The 21368-nt window shown below is 36.6% G+C and overlaps 1 protein-coding gene across 1 annotated transcript in view; it reads left to right on the top strand.

Moving 5' to 3' along the window:
• Spta1 (spectrin alpha, erythrocytic 1) overlaps nucleotides 1-21368 on the top strand; it is a 77562-nt gene that overhangs the window by 47228 nt on the left and 8966 nt on the right. The window contains exons 38-44 of the mRNA XM_013077556.3: nucleotides 5761-5881; nucleotides 6480-6601; nucleotides 7470-7602; nucleotides 12820-12918; nucleotides 15065-15227; nucleotides 15827-15903; nucleotides 19100-19309. Coding sequence (XP_012933010.2) covers nucleotides 5761-5881; nucleotides 6480-6601; nucleotides 7470-7602; nucleotides 12820-12918; nucleotides 15065-15227; nucleotides 15827-15903; nucleotides 19100-19309 — 925 coding nt within the window. The remainder of the gene's footprint in view (nucleotides 1-5760; nucleotides 5882-6479; nucleotides 6602-7469; nucleotides 7603-12819; nucleotides 12919-15064; nucleotides 15228-15826; nucleotides 15904-19099; nucleotides 19310-21368) is intronic.

The following is a 21368-nucleotide window of genomic DNA, read 5'->3' as shown; positions in this document are numbered from 1 at the left end:
AGGTCTGATCTTTTTTAATTCTTTATAGATTCCAGATAGTAGACCTTTGTCTGAGGAAAAGCAGGTGAAGATTTTTTCCCACATTGTGGGTTGTCTCTTCACATTGCTGGTGGTTTCTCTTGCCGTGCAGAAGCCTTTTAATAAGAAGAGATCCTCCTTGTTGATTGTTTGTGCTAGTTCATGGGCAACTGAGGTTTTGTTCATAAAATCTTTTCCTACACCCATGTCTTCAAGAGTTCTGCTTAACCTCTGTTCAAACTGGTTCAGTGTTTCTATTTTAATATTTAGGTCTTTAATCCATTTTGATTTTAGTTTAGTGCATGGCGACAGATATAGGTCTAGTTTTAATCTTTGACAAGTTGAAGCCCAATTTTTCCAGCACCATTTACTAAAGAGGCTATCTTTCCTCCAGAGAGGGTGTTTGGCTCCTTTATCAAAGATGAGATGGCTGAGGGTGTCTGGCATTATTTCAGCAACTCCTAATCTGTTCCACTGGTCCTCAGGTCTGTTTCTTTGCCAGTACCATGCTGTTTTTATCACAGTAGCTTTGTAGTATAGTTGCAAGTTGGGGATTGTGATACCCCCTGCCAAGTCTCTGTTACCTAGAATTGCTTTTGCTATTCTGGGTCTCTTCTTGTTCCAAATGAATTTTTGGATTGTTTTCTCAAGGTACATGAAATATGCTGCTGGGATCTCAGTTGGGATTGCATTGAATCTGTATAGCAGTTTTGGAAGTATGGACATTTTCACTGTATTAATCCTTCCTACCCAGGAGCAGGGCATGTCTGTCCATTTTCTGATATCATCTTCAATCTCTCTTTTCAGAGTGCTATAGTTTTCAGAGAAGAGGTCTTTGATTTCTTTCATTAGGATGATTCCTAGGTATTTCAGTTTTCTGGATGCTATTGTGAAAGGAATTATTTGCCCTATTTCTCTCTCAGTGAGTCTGTCATTGGTGTAGAGGAAAGCTATTGATTTTTGTGTGCTGACCTTGTATCCAGCTACTTGACTGAATTTGGTTATTAAGTCTAGAAGACTTTTGGTGGAGTTCTTGGGGTCTTGTATATAGAGTATCAGGTCATCTGCAAATAGTGACAATTTGACTTCTTCATTTCCTATCTTTATTCCTTTTATTTCTTTCTCTTGTCTAATTGCCGTGGCTAATGTTTCCAAAACCAAATTGATCAAGAGTGGTGATAGTGGACATCCTTGTCTTGTTCCTGATTTTAGTGTAAAGGATTTCAGTTTTTGACCATTTAGTATGATGTTGGCTGTTGGTTTTTCATAGATGGCTTTTATCAGTTTGAGGTAGAGACCTTCTATTCCAATTTTTTGGAGGGTTTTAATCATAAATGCATGTTGGATTTTGTCAAATGCTTTTTCTGCATCTATGGAGATAATCATATGGTTTTTGTCCTTGGCTCTATTGGTATACATTGATTGATTTGTGTATGTTGAACCATCCCTGCGTCCCTGGGATGAATCTCATCTGATCAGGGTGTATGATCTTCTTGATGATCTTCTGCATTCTATTTGCCAGTATCTTATTAAGGATTTTTGCATCTATGTTCATTAGTGGGATTGGCCTATGGTTCTCCTTTTCAGTTGGGTCTTTCTCTGCTTTGGGGATCAAGGTGATGCTTGCTTCCAGCAATGAATTTGGGAGTATTGCTTCCCTTTCAATTTCATTGAAAAGTTTAAACAGTAGTGGCAGTAGTTCATCTCTAAATGTCTTGTAGAATTCAGCAGTGAAGCCATCAGGGCCCGGGCTTTTCTTAGTTAATAAGATTTTAATTACATTTTCAATTTCATTGGTTGATATTGGGTTGTTTAGAATTTTTAGGTCTTCTTCATTCAACTTTGGTAATTCATATGTATCTAGGAATCTGCCCATTTCTTCTGTGTTTTCCATTTTATTGGCATATAGGTTCTGGAAGTAGGTATTGATGATCCTCTGGATTTCTGCTGGGTCTGTTGTAATTTCACCCTTTCCATTCCTAGTTGCATGGATTTGGGCCTTTTCTTTCCTTTTTCTGAGAAGGATGGCTAAGGATTTTTCCATTTTGTTGATACTTTCGAAGAACCAACTCTTGGCTTCATTGATTTTTTTGTATCATTCTCTTAGTCTCCATTGCATTGATTTCTCCCCTGATCTTTATAACTTCCTCCCTTGTATGAGCTTTTGCTTTGTTCTGCTCTTCTTTTTCTAGAAGCTTGAGGTGCAGCATCAGGTTGTTGAATTGGGCTCACTCTGTTTTGCTAATATGCACATTCACTGCTATGAATTTCCCTCATAAGACTGCTTTCATTGTGTCCCACAGATTCTGATATGTTGTATTGTCATTGTCCTTTAATTGAAGGAACTATCTGATTTCTTCTTTAATTTCCTCTGTGACCCATTGGTTATTCAGAAGTGTGTTGTTCAGTTTCCACGTGTTTATGAAATTTTTCCAGTTTGTTTTGCTATGGATCTCCAATTTCACTGTGGTCTGATAATATACAGGTGTTAACTTCAATTCCTTTGCACTTACTTAAACATGTTCTTTGTGTGAGTATGTGGTCTATTTTGGAGAATGACCCATGTGCAGCTGAGAAGAACGTGTATTCTTATTTTGTGGGGTGGAAGACTCTGTAAATATCTGTTAAGTTCATTTGTTCAAGAGTTCAATTGAGTTCTAGTATTTCATTACTTATTTTTTGTCTAGTTGATCTATCTATTTGTGACAGTGGGGTGCTGAGGTCCCTCACTACAATTGTATTAGTGCATATATGACTTTTCATGTCTGTTAGTATTTGTTTTATATAGTTGGGTGCACTAGTGTTTGGTGCATAGATATTTATGATTGTCATCTCTTCCTCTTGGATTCTTCCCTTTACAAGGATGTAGTGTCCTTCTTCATCTCTCTTAATTAGTGTTGGTTTGAAATCTACTTGATCTGCTAAGAGGATAGCTACTCCTGCTTTTTTTCGGGTTCCTGTCTCATGGAGTATTGTTTTCCACCCTTTCACTTTCAGTCTATGAGTTTCAGTTTGAATTAAGTGTGTTTCTTGTATGCAGCATATTGTTGGATTTTGCTTCTTGACCCATTCTGCCAGTCTATTTCTTTTGATTGGTGAATTGAGACCATTAATGTTGATTGTTATCACTGAAATGTATTGATTTGCCATTGCCATGACGTTTTCTTTTTGTCAGGTTCTCCCCCTTTGCATTTAATTTCTTGTCATGCCAGATGGTTTCATTCTGCTTTGCTTCCTGGGGTTTTGATCCTCAATGTCTGTTCCTAGGATATTTTTTAAAATTCTTTGGAGTGCTGGTTTGGAATTCATGAAGTTCCTAAGTTGCTCTTTGTCATGAAAGTATCTTATTTCTCCATCAATTTTGAAAGATAGTTTTGCAAGGTACATCAATCTGTGTTCGAGGCTGTTTTCCTTTAGGGCTTGGAATACATCACTCCAAGGTCTTCTTGCCTTGATGGTTTGTGTTGAGAAGTGTGCTGTGATACTGATGGGCTTTCCTTTGTATGTGATTTGTTTCTTTTCTCTAACTGCTTGTAGAACTTTTTTCTTCTGTTGAGTTTCTGGAATCTTAACAGTTATATGCCGATGTGTAGATTTTTTTTGATTAAGGCTATTTGGAGTCCTATATGCCTCACTTATCTGTATGTTAAGCTCTTTTCCCCTGCTTGGGAAGTTTTCTGCCATTACTTCTGTGAAGAGATTTTTTATGTCATTTCCACTCTCTCCTGTTTCTTCTTTGACTCCAATCAGTCTTATGTTTTTCTTCTTTGCATTGTCTAGCAGCTGCTGGATTGATTTCTCCTGTTCCCTTATAATTTTGAAGCAATTTTTCTTTTCCTGGTCATTAATTACAATCTTATCTTCTATATCTGAAATTCTGCCCTCACATTGGCTCATTCTGCTGTGTAGAGTTTCAATGGAATTTTTTATCTCCTCGAAATCTATTTGCATCTGTTTTATGGAGTCCATTTATTTCTTATGCTGGATTCCATCATGTTCCTCAGCTCCTCTCTAGATTTATTAATCATGTCTTGCACTAGGAGCACAATCTCTCCTGTTATCTAAGAAATTATTTCTGATTTCATTTTTTCCAGATTCCCTTTTGTTGCCAGTTCAGTGGGTCCAGGTGGTTGAGTATCAGAGTGTTCCATCTCATTTCCCTTTGGGGTTGCTGTAGGTGATGTGGAAGTCTGGTTTTGAGACTTATTTACGTGTCTTCTCATTTCGATGGGGTGTGGGGGAGGGGTGGGTGGTTGAGGTGGTTGCTTTTGGCACCTGAGTGGCTCACCTCCTCTGAGCTGGGAGAGCTGGGACAGAAGCCAGGAGTGGTGGGAAGGATGGTGGCCTGGAAACCCCTCCTCTGGACCAGGGGCACTGGGACGCTGGCTCAGTAGCCCCTACCTCTGGGCTGGGAGCAGTGGGATGGATGTAGGCCTGGAAGCCCCGTCCTCTGGGCCGGGAGCCTATGGATGGACAGTGACCCAAAAGCCCTTTCCTCTGAGCCAAGAGTGGCGGGAGGGATGGTGGCCCAGAAGCCCCTTCCTCTTTACCAGGAGCAGTGGGACAGTGGCTCAGAAGCTCCTACCTCTGGGCCAGGAGTGGCGGGATGGACAGTGGCCCAGAAGCCCCTTCCTCTGTGCTGGGAGGGGCTGGACAGACAGCAACCCAAAAGCCCTTTCCTGTCATTATTTTTTTGAAGTTGGTGTAACTTTTAAGTTATACTTTTCTTGGTCTAAAGTAAAGAAAAATTTTTTTCAAATTTCTTCACTGGATGCAGGCAGAGTAAGACAAGTGTGGATGGACTGGGGAGCACTGCTAGAAAAAAATTCAGAGGCTATAGATGTTTGCTCTGCATTGTTCATGGAATGTGTAATACAGAGACAGCTAGGCACTTAGAGCTTACCCAGATGATAAGGACATTGTCATTATTATTTCCATATCCAGTGTAACTTATATGACACTGACTTGGACAAAAGGTAGAGAATGTTATACAGTGTCTCTCATGTTTTCGTATAAATACAATTTTTGCTACAATAATATGGGAAAATTTTAGCAAATCAAAGTGTTTGCCCACTTCTCATTTAAACTGTCTCATCATGTTTCTTTTCTACAAATATACTCATTTTTGTGAGTAATGAGACAATTTAGAGGGAAGCATAGTTGATATAACAATACTTGGGACATTTCCAGAACCCCAGAAATCATAAAGTAGCATAATGTTGTCTCTGCAGTTTTTGTCCTTCATGATGATATTCAAACATTTTACACTTGATCTTAGCCAAAAGGCCAAGATGCAGTAACATTCAAACATTTTATACTTGGAGCCATCCAAACTGCCATGACTCCAATAACACTAACTTTATATCCATTCTAGCTAAAGATTATTGATATTACTAGACAAAATAATAAAAGCCACAAAGTCATATAGTTTTTACATTCTTTGAAAAGAGAAACATTATTGTTTGTTCTTGAGTGAATGAAATGCTCAGGAAATAGGGATTGATGGAAATATGGTTACAGCTCTACAATGGTTGAGATAAGCTTATTTTAAATTGTACTAGCATAAGTTAGATCTTTTTCTGAAAGCTTCTGCCACTACTTATCATTTTGGTTTTGGCACCACGGCGTTCCAGAACTTACCATCTCTCCGCATACATACTCTTAGAAAATTGCTGCTTTCTGATGACCTCAGATGTCTAAATTCCAAATTTTCATTTTTTGTTTTTTTCCTCTCGGTCCCAGGGAGAAGTTGTTAGGAGTGAGCTCCCAGGATTATGGCAAAGATCTTCAGAGTGTTCAGAACTTAATGAAAAAGCACAAACGCCTAGAGGGGGAACTGGTGGCCCATGAATCTGCTGTCCAGGTAGAAATAGAATATCAGACCTGAAGAAATATAAATAACTGAATACAAATCCCTTGTATTTTAGTCACATAGATGACACCACAAAATGTGAAAGTAGCATGCAACAGTCACAGCGAGCTAGTCACAACCACAAGTGTTCCTCACTCATCCATATTTTGTCCCCTTTAAATAGGAGATTCTGGACAGAAAACCATGTTCTTCCCCGGAAGGAGCACCTCTGACACCACTGGGTAGTCACTAATAGTTGAAATGTTGGTTGGGACAACTGAGAAAGCTGTATTTGATCCTTACGGGGTGAAGGTGACTCTCATTCTGATATGGCAGTCCCAGTGTGACCATGAACAATTTGTAAAGTAGATCATGAGGTATAGCCTAGTATATAAGTGCTGAGATATTTGCCAACATACCTGGGAGTGTTTAGCATGATAGATCTTGCTGCAGCTTTCTTTCTCCTCTCAGAATTTCCTGAACCATCTCATGTCCCATGGACTTTATACATGTTCTAAAGAGTAGGTAGGACTAGGTACTTTGCCAGGGATAATAGCTGAATGGGGAGAGATTGTGGGATGATGAGACACGATGGGGATTTGTTCTTCAGAATGTTCTGGGTATGGCAGAAAGCTTGAAAGACAAGGCTGCTGTGGGACAACAAGAGATCCAGGAGCGGATGGCTCAGTTTGTTGAACACTGGGAGAAGCTCAAAGAGTTGGCCAATGCTCGGTGAGTGGGGGGATAAAAAGCCCAGTTATCTTCTTTGGATTTGTGTATTGGTCAGTGTTGGGAAGATTCTTCAGGGCCTGCTTTAGCATTGACTGCTCACCCTAAGTGCCTATCTATCTTATAAATCCCTGATCCAAAAACTAAGGTTTCCATGAAGCTTCTCATTTCACCTAAACAGAAATAATCACTGTCTCTGTTCTGAAATGCTTTCCTCCTGCACTGAACTGCAGCTATCTTATACCATTATTTCATACATGTGTTATCCTACATATCAGGCTATTACCCACTTATCTGTTTCACCATTGCCCCAGTTTTAATATCATGTGCACCTCTTTGTAACAAAACAGTGGAAGCATACTGTTCTTCCTTGCAGCCATATAGATAAATTGAACCACGGAGCCATATAGCATATAAAACAATTTCTGTCTAGAATCCCACGTCTGGTTGGCAGTAGGAAGATGTTTTTTCCTGAGGAACAAGAAGGAGCCTTTATTTTTGTGATATCTTTATCATATAAGAAGAAAGGTGATGCTCCCCATAGAGACAAGGCCTCAGTGCTTATAGTCTCCAACTTTGAAGTCTTAGCATTTCTTTTTGGTTTGGTGGGGTTTTCTTTCTTCAGTAAAATCTCTTAATGAGTAAGTGATGGCCCCAAATGAATTTCTAGGGCAGGAGTCTCCACTGTTTCACAGGAGATCTATACCACTGACCAGTAGTAGGCGCATAACAGATTGTCCTGTGATCTAGTTCAGCTATGACTGCCTTGTGAGACTCCTTGGTGGGCTTTGTTGAGATTGAACCGCCCTGCTGTAGCTCCTCTGCTTATCAGCACCTTCTTACCCTTACCTGGCTAATCACCCTACTGCAGAGGCCTTCATCTGGAAGAGTCTCTGCAGTACATGCAGTTCATGGAGAATGCAGAGGAGGAAGAAGTGTGGGTCGGGGAGAAGGAAGCTATGGTTGCCCGAGGAGATTCTGGAGACACACTGACTGCTACTCAGGTGAGGAACAGGAAGGATGGGTCCAATTTCGTCTCTTTAATTTGAATCTTTTCTTAAGCAGGTGATATTTTCATCTATACAATTAGAAACTTTCTCCTGGTGGGAGAATGAGATGAGTGAAATATGGACAATTCTGCCAATTTTAAAAATGAAATATCAAGGTCCAAAGACATAATTGAATTGGCCAAGGTTATAGGAACAATCAGGCAGGAAGCCAGAACTCAAATCTTAATTCATCTGTGGTCCATAACCTAAACAGCATGGTTAAGGCCTTTTCTTACACATTAGAGTCCTTACAGGTTATAGATTTTTCCAAATAGTTTTTCAAATCCTAATATTATATCTATTTGAGAAAGATTCCTCCTATGTGTAAACATTGATTACAGTTTCCAGAATATATAATTTTAGTAGAAGAATAATTTTAGTGTGTCTATTGGACAGAATAGTTCAATAGGTTAAAGGTACTCTTTTAAATGAGGATTGGGTTTCCCAATAAAGAAATGAACAAGTTTGCAGTATGATCTTGAGTTAATATAGATTTTAAAAGAGTGATTACAAAATAATAATGTTCTTAGGACTTTCAGAACTGTGCCTAATAGCCTTAAAAATTGAGGATTTACTGTGGACTCCTGTGGAGATTAATCCACTTTTATTTGATGACATAGAAACGACTTAGACTTGTGAATGAAAGCTTAACATTTAATTGGCATGTATTTCAAATTATTGACTTCTCTTACTTGGAAAAGTCTTTTGGAACATGTGCATGCCACCACTGCATATGTTTAAGCATTTAGAGGCCTTGTATCAAATATTCTCAAAGACTTTTTAAAAAAATTAAACTTTTTATTGTGGAAATTACAGATTCACATGCATTTTTAAGAAGTAACAGAGAGATCCTTACCAAGTTTTTTTCAATGGTAACATCAAGAAAACTGTAATATAATATCATAACCAGGATAGTGGCACTGTTAAGATTCAGAATGTGACCATCACCTTGATGATCTCTCCTGTTGCTCTTTTATAGCCACATCTTCTTTCTCTTGCCCTTATCCTATTCTTATTCCTTGGCAACAACTAACCATTTTTGTATTTCTGTAATTTTGTCATTTTAAGAATGTGAATGAAATCATAGAACACATAATATTTTAGATTGGTCTTTTCACTCAGCCTGGTATTTGGGTGATTAATTCAGGTCCTTGTATATAACAAGAGTTCATTCCTTTTCATTACTGATAGTATCATAGTATGAGCACACCAGAATTTAATCACTCTTTTTCTTTTTGAGGTACCGGGGATCAAACTCAGGACCTTGCACTTGCGAGGCAGGCGCGGTGCCACTGAGCTAAATCCCCAGCCCGATCACTCACTTTTTGTAAAAACATATAGGATGTTTCCACTTTGTGGCCATTTTGGAAAAAGGCTACTATGAATATTCATGTAACAATTCTCATTCAAGAATAAGCCTGTATTTCTCTGGGACAAATTTTCAGGATTCCAGTTGCTGGGCCATATATCAACCACTTATTTAGTTTAAAAGAAACACTAACCTTTTTCCAGAGTGTCTGTAACATTTTGTAATCCCTCCACCAATGCTTGTGTGACAACATTTCTCCATATCTTTGGTCATATTTTATATTGTCACTATTTTTAATGTAGTGGTTGTGATAAGTGTGTAATGATCCCTTATTGTAGTTTTAATGTGGATATCCCTAGCAGGTAATGCTATTTTGTACTTTTTGTGTTTGACACCTGTATGTTCTTTGCAATGAAATGCTTCTTTAGGTCATTTAAACATTTTCTAGGTGGATGACTTGCTTTGATTTGTTTTCATAAAAATATTTAACATGAGATATGTTATCTTAGGAAGTTTTTAAGTATTCAACACACTATTTCTGGTTGTGGATATAAGGCTATAGATCAGATCTCCAGACCTTATTCTTATTTGACTAAATTTATGTCTAATAATTAGTAACATTTCATTTTCCCCTCTGCTTAGTCTCCTGTAATTGCAATTTCACTCTTCTATAAATTTGTCTTATATAAATAAAATTATGCAGTATTTGTCTCTATATAACTGATTTATTCCACTTAGTATTGTATAATGCCCTCAAGATCTATCTATGTTGTCACATATTGCTAACTTTCTTCTTCTATGAGGCTGAACTATATTCCAGTGTACATATATACCACATTTTCTTTATCCATTCATCTGTCAGTGGACAATGGACATTCAAATTGCTTTCACATTTTGTCTATTATGAATAGTGCTTCATTGAACATAGGAGTGCTGTATTAATCAGCTCTCCCATTGGTAAGACACAAAATCCAACACCCACAACTTAAAAGAAGAAAAAAAAATTAGCTCATGGTTTCAGAAGATTCTGTGTATTATCAGCAGGCTCCAAGGCAGAAACCTCACAGTGGAAGGACATGGTAGAGCAAAGCTGCTTAGTTCTTGGCAGCTGGGAAACAGAGCAAGAGAACAGTGCCTGAGAAGTAGGGGTGAGGGACCAAGGCCATGAGCCAGCTAGACACACATAGAAGTGTGCTCCACCATTCCCGGGGGTGGATCCAAAAGCCAGTCAAGTTGAAACTCCACCCTAACTGTCACTACTGCTAATATCTTGTCAATATTTCAATATTTTTAGATAAATACTCAGAATTAAGATTTCTGGATCATTTGGTAGTTCTATTTGCAATTTTTCAAGAAACATCAATAGTTTTTCATAGCAGCGACATCATTTTACATTTTCACCAACAGCATATCAGTGTTCTAATTTCTCCACATCCTCACTAACACTTGTTGTCTTTCATTATTTGTTAATAGCCATCATGCAGGTATGAAGTAATATCTCATTGTGGTTTAATTTTTACTTCCCTACTTACTAATGAGAATGAATACTTTTCATATAACACTGTGCCATTTATATGTCTATGAAGACATTTTTATTCCAGTCCTTAGCCCATTTTTAAACAGTTATTAGCTTTATTTATTTATTTATTTGAAGTAATTTCTTACATATATTTGGAGATAATTCCCTTGTCAGATAAATGATTTGCATTCTGTAGCTTAACTTTTCACTCCTTTGTTTCCTCTGCTGTGCAAAACTATTTAGTTTGATGTAGTCTCACTTTCTAGTTTTGCTGCTTGTGCTTTTGGGGTGATATTCCTGAGATGGTACCCAAAACCAATGTTATTGAGCATTCTCTCTATATTTTCTTTCAGAAGTTTTATAGTTTAAGGTCTTATGTTTAAATCTTTAATTTGTGTTGATTTGGGGATATTATATATAAGAATAGTACAACTTTGTCTTTCAACAAATGAGAATTTAATTTTCCCACAACCATTTGTTAGAGAGATTGTCCTTTATCCTCTGTGTATTTTTGACACTTGCAAAAGATCAGTTGAAAGTATATGCATGGATTCATTTAGGGGATATCTCTTCCATTCCATAGCCCTGTATTTCTTTATGCCAGTACTATGTTGTTTTTATTACTAGAATTTTGAAATATATTTTTTAAAAATGAAGTATGATCTTTCTTTCTTTCTTTAGCATAATCAGGATTAATTTGGCTATTCATCATCTTTTCTGGTTCCATATGGATTTTAAAATTGATTTTTCCATATTTGTTAAAATGCCAGTAGAATTTTTGTAAGGATTGTATTGAATCTATAGATCATTTGGACTATCAGCATTTTAACAATATTAAATCTTCCAATTCATGAACACAAGATATCTTTCCATTTGTTTGTATCTTTAATTTCTTACATCAATGCTATGTGATTGTCAGTGTACAATTTTTAACCTCACTGACAAAATACATTTTCAAGTATTTTAAATTCAATTATAAAAATAATTGTTTTCTTAATTTCCTCTTCCAATAGTTCATTATTAATGCATAGAAGTGCAACTGACTTTTATGAGTTGATTTTTGTCTTGCAACTTTCCTGATTGTTTTATTACTGAATTCATCAGTGAAGTCATCTGGTCCTAAATTTTCTTGAGAGGTTATTGTTTTCTGATTCTATCTCTATATAACTTATTGGACTATTTGGACTATTTCTTCTTGACTTATTTTTGGCAGATTGTATGTTTGAAGGAATTCAACCATATTTTCTAATTTATCCAGTTTGTTGACATATACATGTAACACTATTATTTCTTATGATCTTTTTATTTTGGTGGCATCAGTTTTAATATCTCTCTTTTCACTTCATATATGTTTGTATATATAAAATTTGGAAATAGAAGACAAAAGTGAAGGTGTTAAAGAGATTTTATTGAATGCAGGATGTATGCCCCAAAACATGGTTAATTCAGGGGTTCATTCTTATAATGCACTTTACCTTTCTAACATCTAATTACAGTCTGTTCAAAAAGATAGAACATTAAATATAATGTAGCCCATCTTGTTTTAAAAGGAGTAATTGTCTTATTTTAATGCCCCAAAATATCATGCATCAGAAGTTCTTTTATTTACAAGTGGTGATTTTGAAAAGATATATTAGTCATTGAAATTTTGTTTCTTCCTCTAGCCTGGATTTCTAAGTTATATAGGAAAAATATTAATGAGATGCCTGTATGACAAGACAGAGGCAAAAGTCAAGAGTGGAAGGTGGGCGGCAGTGAGATATTTCTTAGGAACATGCAGCAGAAGATGGAGAAGTATTACTCTTCATGCTTCACTATTCTCTTTCCATTCTTCCAGCTACACAGATGCTATGTTTCCAGAGAGTACTCAAAAGCAAAGAAGATTTGGAGTAATATTCAAAGCCAGCTCCATGTTTCCCTTCCTCATTTTTTACTTCTCCCTCCTTATTAGTTTAGGATATTCTTGTTACATAATATTTTAATATATGCTGTATTACATAGACTTGTATAAATGTCAATACTGGAAAATCCTTTTATATCAACTTGATCAGCACCATCATTCCAGAATCAAAAAAGCTTAAAGTCACATAGTAATTTAAATTCAGTGAAACTTGTATTCCTTTGACTCTTTTCTTTTTTTTCCCAGTAATATTTTCTTCTTTAACAAGGGGAGAGTTTGGGGAGATGAATTTAGTAAAATTGTTCCAGAGGAAGTGGACATTCATGTGGTCTGCCTCTTTAGCTCAATTAATCCTTATGAATAACATCACAATGAGCTTGAATGTGGGTAGAGACTGATTTTCCACCCTTGAACTTTCTGATTTTCACTGACTCATTTATGCAGAACCTGCTAAAGAAGCATGAAGCTTTGGCTAGTGACTTCACTGTTCATGAGACTCGAGTGCAAAATTTGTGTGCACAAGGAGAAGACATCCTGAGTAAGGTGAGCTCAACCAGGGTTTCCCAGTCAAACTTCCATTTCAGAAAGTGATGGCTGAAAACAAAAAGTGGCTAAAATCATAGATAGTGTTTTTGAGTAGTGCTAAAACTATATCTAAAACTTTAACAATCTCTTTTAAGCTGTGCCTTATTTTTGCTGCTGCCAGCAATTCATTATTTACTTAATTACTGTTTTATGGAAAGTATTTTTTAAAGATACACACATACACACACACACACACACACACACACACACACACACATATATTTCCTTAAAGGATTCCCTTAAATCCTTTGTTGATATCCTTACTGCCCTATGTGGATTTTACCACTGGTTGCGGCAAAAAAAAAAAAAAATGTATTTTAAGAATCTGAAGAAATTTCCTTCTAAGTCTCCAAAAAGGAAGACCAAAAAACAACCTTATTGTAGCTTGAGAATCATTGTTTTGTTTCAATGTTATTCTTACAAAACCTCACTAATCTGAGTGCTATATGAAGACCCAAAGCAGAGATGGCACCATAAATGTGAGATGCTTACACCAACAAAGATCACATTTATGTGGCCAAACATGATAAAATCCTTTAAATACTGGAATAGAAGTATCATTTTTAGAGATGCAGAAGCTTTTTAATAAGAAGAGATCCCACTTGTTGATTCTTTGTGCTAGTTCACGTGCAACTGAAGTTTTGTTCATGAAATCTTTTCCTATGCCAATGTCTTCTAGAGTTCTACCTAACCTCTCTTCCAACCGGTTTAGTGTTTCTGTTTTAATATTTAGATCTTTAATCCATTTTGATTTTAGTTTAGTGCATGGTGAGAGATATAGGTCTAGGTTTAATCTTTGGCAAGTTGAAACCCAATTTTCCCAGCACCATTTATTAAAGAGGCTATTAAAAAGCCTCTGCACAGCAAGAGAAACCACCAACAGTGTGAAGACACAACCCACAATGTGGGAAAAAAATTGTTACCAGCTATTCCTCAGACAAAGGACCGCTATTTAGAGTATATAAAGAACCTAAAAAAACCAGACCTTCCAAATTTAAAGATCCAGTCCAAAAATGGGCATCTGAAATGAACAGACATTTCTCAGACAGAGGTAGAAATAACAAATAAACATGAAAAAATGTTCGACGTCACTGGTCATTTGAGAGTTGCAAGTGAAAACAATGCCAATGCTGAGATTCCACCTCACCCTAGAAAGAATGGCTGCTATCATGAAATCAACCAATAACAAATGCTGGCAGGGCTGTGGGGAAAAAGGAACCCTTCACCACTGTTGGTAGGAGTGTAGATTGGTGCAAGCACTGTGGAAATCAGTATGGAGATACCTCAAAGAGCTAGGATTAGAGGTCCCATTTGACCCAGCTATTCCCTTGCTGGGTATCTTCCCCAAAGAATTAAAAGAATCATATCACAGTGATATATGTGCACCCATGTTCATAGCAGCACAGTTTTTAATAGCTAAAACTTGGAAGCAGCCCAATTGCCCATCAACTAGAGACTGGATAGAGAAAAATGTGGATTTTTAAAAAAATATAAAATGAAGTACTACTCAGCTATAAAGAATGAGAAAGTAGAGGCAATCATAGCTAAATGGATGCACACTGAGGCGATACTCTTAAGTGAAGTAAATAAGACACACATGTGTAAATACCGAATAGTTTCTCTGATGTGAGAAACTGAAAGTGTAAATAAGGATCAAAATGTATAATTGATAATGTGAAATAGGAAGAAATGGTGCAAAGGGAAATTGGGAGGGGTAGGGGAAAAGAAAGAGGGGAATGGAATTAACATTAGAAAATGAAAAATAGAAACAAAGACTCTGTAAATAAGGAACGGTGCAGGGATTGAAGGGAGGGAAGAATACGGGGAAAAATAAGAATCAAGATATATTATGTAAAGGTACAAATCTCCAATTATGAATGTCATTTTATTGTATACCTAAAATGTACCAATAAAATTTAAAAAAACATTTTTAGAGATGAATGAATAATGGAATAACTACACTAGTGCTAGAGACAGTAGTTACATATTTAGGCTCAAAGAGATTAAAGCTTCTTAATGGTACTGTGGAAATTAACACTTCTAGCTCTGGACATGCATCAGTATTTTTACCTGTCTCCTTTTCCCCTAAACCTTGTTGTTGCAGGAGGAAAGTAAAAACAAGGAGAAGATTTCTGCTAAGATTGCAGCTCTGAATGAAATGACTTCTTCTCTTGACAAGGCACTAGCTTCTTGGAAGTTGCAATTGGAAGATGATGTTGCCTTTCAGCAGTTCAACTGGAAGGCTGATGTGGCAGAGTCCTGGATAGGTATGATATGTCAGGTCCAGCATCCATTGGAATTAAGAATACTAATAATAAATTGCATTTACAGAATGTTCTCTAAGGCTTTTTTCTCTTGCTGTGGGAAAAGATGTTTTCTCTTTACTAATCACTCACACACACAGGCACACAAATACACACACACACACACACACACAAATGCACACACCCAAGCAAATATCTGATAGAGGAACTAAGTGTCACATTTTTGGGGAAGCAGGAATTGGTGATTTAACACATGATATTTGGCTATCACAAAACATTCTAAGAGTGAAGCTACAGTGTGTGATTTAAGCACAATTTATATCTGATCTGCAATGTTCTTTTTTTTAATGGAAGGCAGAATTTCCCTTAGCCATAATTCTGCTTTAGTCAGTTCTACCTTGCATAAGAATAGAAAAGCAATCCATTATTCTTCAATGCTCCCATGTTCCAATGAGTGGCCTAGAATACATATTCTGCAGTCTAAGAGAATCAGGAAACAACTTCTCAGTCAGAGACTTGTTTGTTGTCTGTTATAAATAATCACCATTGTTCATATAAGATCAACTATCTTTATCTTTTCATTAATCTGCTTTGCTTTTTAGGTGAGAAAGAAGTAAGCCTGAAAATAAAAGCCAATGGTGCAGACCTCACTGCCTTTCTCATGCCATTGGCGAAACAGGTAAGAGCAGGCTTCCATGGGGTCAGGTGCCTGGAGGGCCAGGAGCACAAGACAGGGATGTTCAGTCCTCTAGGATTGTTTCACTTGGAATTTTGTGATTTTTATTGTCTGTACCATCTGTATTCTTTCTCCCTTCTCAATATTTAAAAACTGCTCTTCTCTCTCTCTCTTTCTCTCTCTCTCTCTTCTCATATTAGTATTGGTATTAAGTGTTTATTATTTTCTTGGAGAACCAACACTTTTTCTTCTCTTTTTAAAAGTATAATGTATGCTTAAATACACAATGGATGCATCCATCGCAGAGAATTGGTGTATATATATATTGCATCTTTTTTTCCCCTTAAATTCTTTTATTGGTACATTTTAGGTATATAATACGTTTACATTTATCATTGGATGCTTGTACCTGTACATGATGTATCTCAGTTCTTATGTTTTCCCCATTACCTGTGCGGCTTTCACCTCCTCCACCCTTCCCTATTTACATAGACTTTGTTTCCCTTTTTTTCTTTTCTCATAATTTTTCCTTTCCCTTCTTTCCCCTTCCCCTCCCGCCACCCCTACCCCCTTGGACCTTTTCTTCCTGTTTCAAATTATCAATTATTTGTTTTAATCCTTTTAAACATATTGCATCTTGATCCTTTTTACTTTCCCTTCCCTCCTATTTCTCCCCATCCCCAGATTCCTTTACCATCTCCAAAAAGCAGTGTTTGGCTTTCTGGTTTTTCTGTTTGTTTGTTTATTTGTATATCCTACTGATGTCTGTACTAGTCTATTTTTTATAATTAAATGCCTGATGAAAGCTAACTTTATATGAAGAGAAGCGGTTTATGTAGCTCACAGTTTGGTAGTAAAAGTCTGAGAAGAATACTGAGGACCTATTAGAAAGTGGCAAGAATAAGGATGGAAAGAAGAGAGCACAGCTACAAAATGAGAGAGAGGAGGGAGAGAAGGAGAGGGAGAGGGAGAAGGGGAGAGAGAGAGAGAGAGAGAGAGAGAGAGAGAGAGGAGAGTTGGGTCCCCAATCTCTTCTGAGGGCAGCCTCCAGTTGACTTAAACCCTGACTCTTAGATATTCCACACCATTATCACTATGCTGAAGATAAGGCTTCCAATGCATGAACCTTTGGTGAATACATTTAACTCATATCCAAAATGCAGCAATATATTTTTGCATCTTTATCAGTTTCTTTTACTTTTTTTAGATTAACTTGATGTTCTTGCTTTTCGTCCTTAATTTTAAAAAGATGGACAATTACATGATCAAAATTCAGCCCTTCTATTTTATGTATATAAGCATATAAATTTCAGTTATTTTCTCTCCAAACAAAAATTTAGCTGCTTCCCACAAATTTTAGGTCATTTTTTAATCAAACCTTTCCTGACAATTTTACTTTAATTTCTTCTGGTCTATGAATTATTTGGCAGTGTACTGTTATTTCCAAAGACTGCAGAATTTTCTCATTATATTTAGTTATATTTAGTTTAATTCCTCTGTGATTTGAAAATATGCTCCATTATTTGAGAAGCTCTATGCTTGTAAATATTCCGGATACAACTTAAAAGAATATGTATTTTACAGCAGTTTATATTAATCAAATTTTGGTTGTTAACTATGCTTTAAAAATACTTTGTTATTTTTACATACTTTGGTCTAGACTAAAAGTTGTTTTCACATGTAGAATTGTGGAATCGTCTTGATGAATGGATATTTTTACTTATGGAATGTTCCTCATTTTCTCTAACAACATTTCATCATTTAAGTTTTCTTTTTTAGATATTAATATGCTACACCAACTTTCTTTTATAATATTTGCCATGTATATCTATTCCATGCTTTAGGATTTATTTTTGCATTTTTGTGTATTTAAATTAGATGTGTCTCCTGTAAGTATTATATATTGCATAAAATTGGCTACTACTTAATTTTTCTATTTTAATAATTTTTATTGGAAAAACGTGTCCATTTAGATTTAAAGAATTTAACTTATGAATTTTGGTTTGAAGCTATAATTTAACACCCCACCCCTCCTTCCCTCCTTTACTTTTTGTTCAGGAATTGCAATGACTCAAGACAGTTTCAGGGTTGTTTTGTTTTGTTTGTGGACTCGTGTGTGTTAAGTTTGTTCTTACTCCCAGGGCATTTCTGAGGTTTCATTTATAGTCCTGGAAACAGGGCTGCTTCTACTTGATGGATCTTGAAGTCATCACTCTTATAACACCAAAAACCTATTCAGTGTTTTAGAGTCTCAGCTACTGTTTCTACCTGGCTTCTAGAACTTGTGTCCTATACAATTTAGGAATCTAAAATTCCTTGAGAGGGAAAGACAGCACAATGTTGAAACCACTTTTTAGCCTTTCCCTTTTAATGGCTCTTATAATCCTGGCTTCTCCAACATTTTAGTATGCCAGTGTTGTTCCTGAAACTCCATGGGATTGTCACACTGTCTTGAGAGACTCTTCTCAGCCACTTACGTTGTACAGCTTATACTTCAAAGGGGACAGTGGAGAGAACTGTGCTCTACTCAGTCCTACTCTCTGCAATCTGGAATTTTAGGCTCTTGAGTTGTAGCTACCTGAGTTGCATTTGGATTCCTTTCAAACAGTTCTTTCGTTGTTTTCTATTTGAACTGGTATGTAGCTGTCAGAGTTGTTCTCAAAGGAGGAATTCGCCCAATGCAAGCCACTCTGTTAAAGTTGCAAGTGTAACTTCCAATTTTGTGATTTTGATATCAATTTTATTTTATTTTATTTTAATTTTGGTACCAGGGATCGAACTCGGGTCTTTGTGCTTGCGCAGCAGACAGTGGGACCACTGAGCTAAATTCCCGGCCCATTGATATCAATTTTATATAAAGACTTTGTGTACCTTTCACCAGTAGGAGCTCTTGTTAGATTGTGTACTAATTGGGAAAATTTGGAATATCATATTATGTTCTAATATTTCCTTAATATTAATTTTACATCTAATCCAAATTCTAATTACAAAATATACATATGGTAGAAATTAAGCATAATTTCAACTCCAAATGTTCACTTAGTCTCTTAGTTACATTTTGTTTTTCTTAGTCAGCATGCTAATTCTTACCTACCCTTCATCCTGTCCATGATAGAAATCTGGCGGAACCTGGTTAAGAATGGGTCCTTGAAGCTTCTACTATTTTCCTGTTCATAGCCTCTGTATTGTTTTTTCTCAGGACACACTGGATGCCAGTCTTCAAACCTTCCAGAAAGAACAACTTTCTGAGATCACTGACCTCAAAGACCAATTGCTGGCTGCTCAGCACAGCCAGGCCAAAGCCATTGAGGAGCGCCATGCTGCCCTGCTGAAGCGCTGGGAGCAGTTGCTGGAAGCGGCTGCAACCCACAGACAGAAACTGCTGGAGAAGCAGTTGCCTCTACAGCAGGTATAAAGAAGGAAAGAAAAGTGATGAGGCTTGGTGAGGCCTCTATTATCTAGCTATAAGCCAAAGAATTTAGAAATATATGCTGGAAACCTTGTTTCAAAAATCCACAGATAGTCTGGGGCATTGAAAAGACACAAGAAGAGATTCTCATTGAGTAAAAAGGAGTTCGTGATTTTTAGATTCATAAGATTTTTTTGTTTGTTATTTGTACTACTGGTAATTGAAAACAGACTTTACACATGCTAAGCAAGCACCCTATCATCAAGTTACATTGCTAGCCCCCCAGCTTTTGAAGACAAGGTCTAAGTTGCCCAGGCTGGCCTTGAACTTGCAATCTCTCTGCCTTAGACTCCCTTCCCAAGTACCTGGGATTACAGGGGTGCAGCAGTACATCTGGCTAGGAAGGTTTTTAGGAATGAACTGAGTTGAAATAGAAGCCAGACACATGTTAGTGGGAAAAGTGGATAGGACAAGACAGTCAAAGGCCTTTGTACATGATACAATGAAGGCAGGAAGGGTTCAAGGTTGTCTTTGTACTTTAATGTAGCCAACATAGAAGGAGCACTATAAGAAACCGTAAAGTTTATTTTTAACTTAGATTGACCTTCTTGGGTGAGAAACCTTGCATGTATCACTTAACGTGTTGAATTTTGCTTCTATTTAAGAAATAGGACGGTATTGCCATCTTCACCTGCTTTTCTGTATTATTACTATTAAAAGAGATATTGGATCTAAAAATTGAAGTATAAATAGCTAAGTTCTAAAACTGCAGTATAAACAACTAAGTTCTATGTAGATGTAAATGAATAAAATATTCTTTTTAAGGATGGCTGCTAAGACGTTGGAGGCTGAGCATAGAATATATCAATAATTAAAAGAAATCAGGATGATCAGTGAAGTTACTGAACACTTCTGAAGCATAAAGAACTCTGACAATAAGTTAAGGCAGGGAGTTAGAGAAATTTGAAAAGAAACTTACAAATGAATATCAATCAGTCTGGACCTTAAGTTAATTTCTCATCTATTCAAGGATATAAGACAACAGAAATAAATCTTAAAACAAAAAGTAAAACCATCAAATTGTCAAGCTTGCGTACTTACACACACATTCTATAGAGGAAGTTCCTTCACTTTTTTATTGTTTTGCTCAGTATTTAAACTGCCAAGGGGGTTGTGTTATTTTATTTTCTGATTATAAAATATTTATAAACTGTTCAATTAATCCATAATATTATGAAAGGAATATGAAGTCCTTTGTGGGTTTTTGTGTTCTTCTTGTGTAAGGGCCATGTTAATTTTCTCTCATTTGTTTACTTTAGCATACATATTAGTGAAATTAGTACACAGCAAGAGGTAACGTGATGCCTTGTCATTCTCCCTCCAGTTAGGGCAATTTTTTCTTTGCAACTCCCTTTTATGGGGGGAAGAAAATTCATTTTTTAAAATTTTCTTCAGACAAATCTCCTTACAAATGCAATCTGCTGACCCAAAATCTAAGAAGCATTTTAAGTCTCAAACTTTTTTTAATTGTCTGATGTTCCAAACAACCCATGTCTTTTCTCTCTTTCAGTAACATACACAATGTAGAGTCATTCAGAATATGCGAATAGCTCCAGACAATAATATAGGGGCATAAGGATTCATGGTAAGGATGCAGTTCACAGTGCAGGAAATGGATTGAAGAAGTGGCTTGAAAAACTCCAGGCATAAGATGAGACCTGAAAAAGGTTCAAAAAGAAGTCAGGGAAATGACTTAGTGTAGCCCAAGAGACACGAGCAGGCTTTGGCCTGCAGAAACTTGGACAAGAGAAAGAGGAAGTGGATAAAGGATGAAACAAACTTCCCTGGCTTGAATATTCAGTCATTTTCCATGGATTCATTCAATACCCATCTTAATCTTTTTCCTGTCTCTGAGACAAAATACTGGATCCCCACAAATGAAAGGATGAGAAGTTTATTTTGACTCATGGTTACCAGTCTCTGATTGGCTGGCTCTAAGGTAGAAGAAGTGGAAGGGCCTGGCAGAGGAAAGCTGCTCATGTCATGGTGAGCAGGAAGC

The sequence above is a fragment of the Heterocephalus glaber genome, unplaced genomic scaffold, assembly GCF_053883595.1.
Source record: "Heterocephalus glaber isolate CG9 unplaced genomic scaffold, H.glaber_assembly_v1.0 deba00001561, whole genome shotgun sequence".
NCBI classification, from domain to species: Eukaryota; Metazoa; Chordata; class Mammalia; order Rodentia; family Bathyergidae; genus Heterocephalus; species Heterocephalus glaber.
This window is presented reverse-complemented; position numbering and strand designations above follow the sequence as displayed.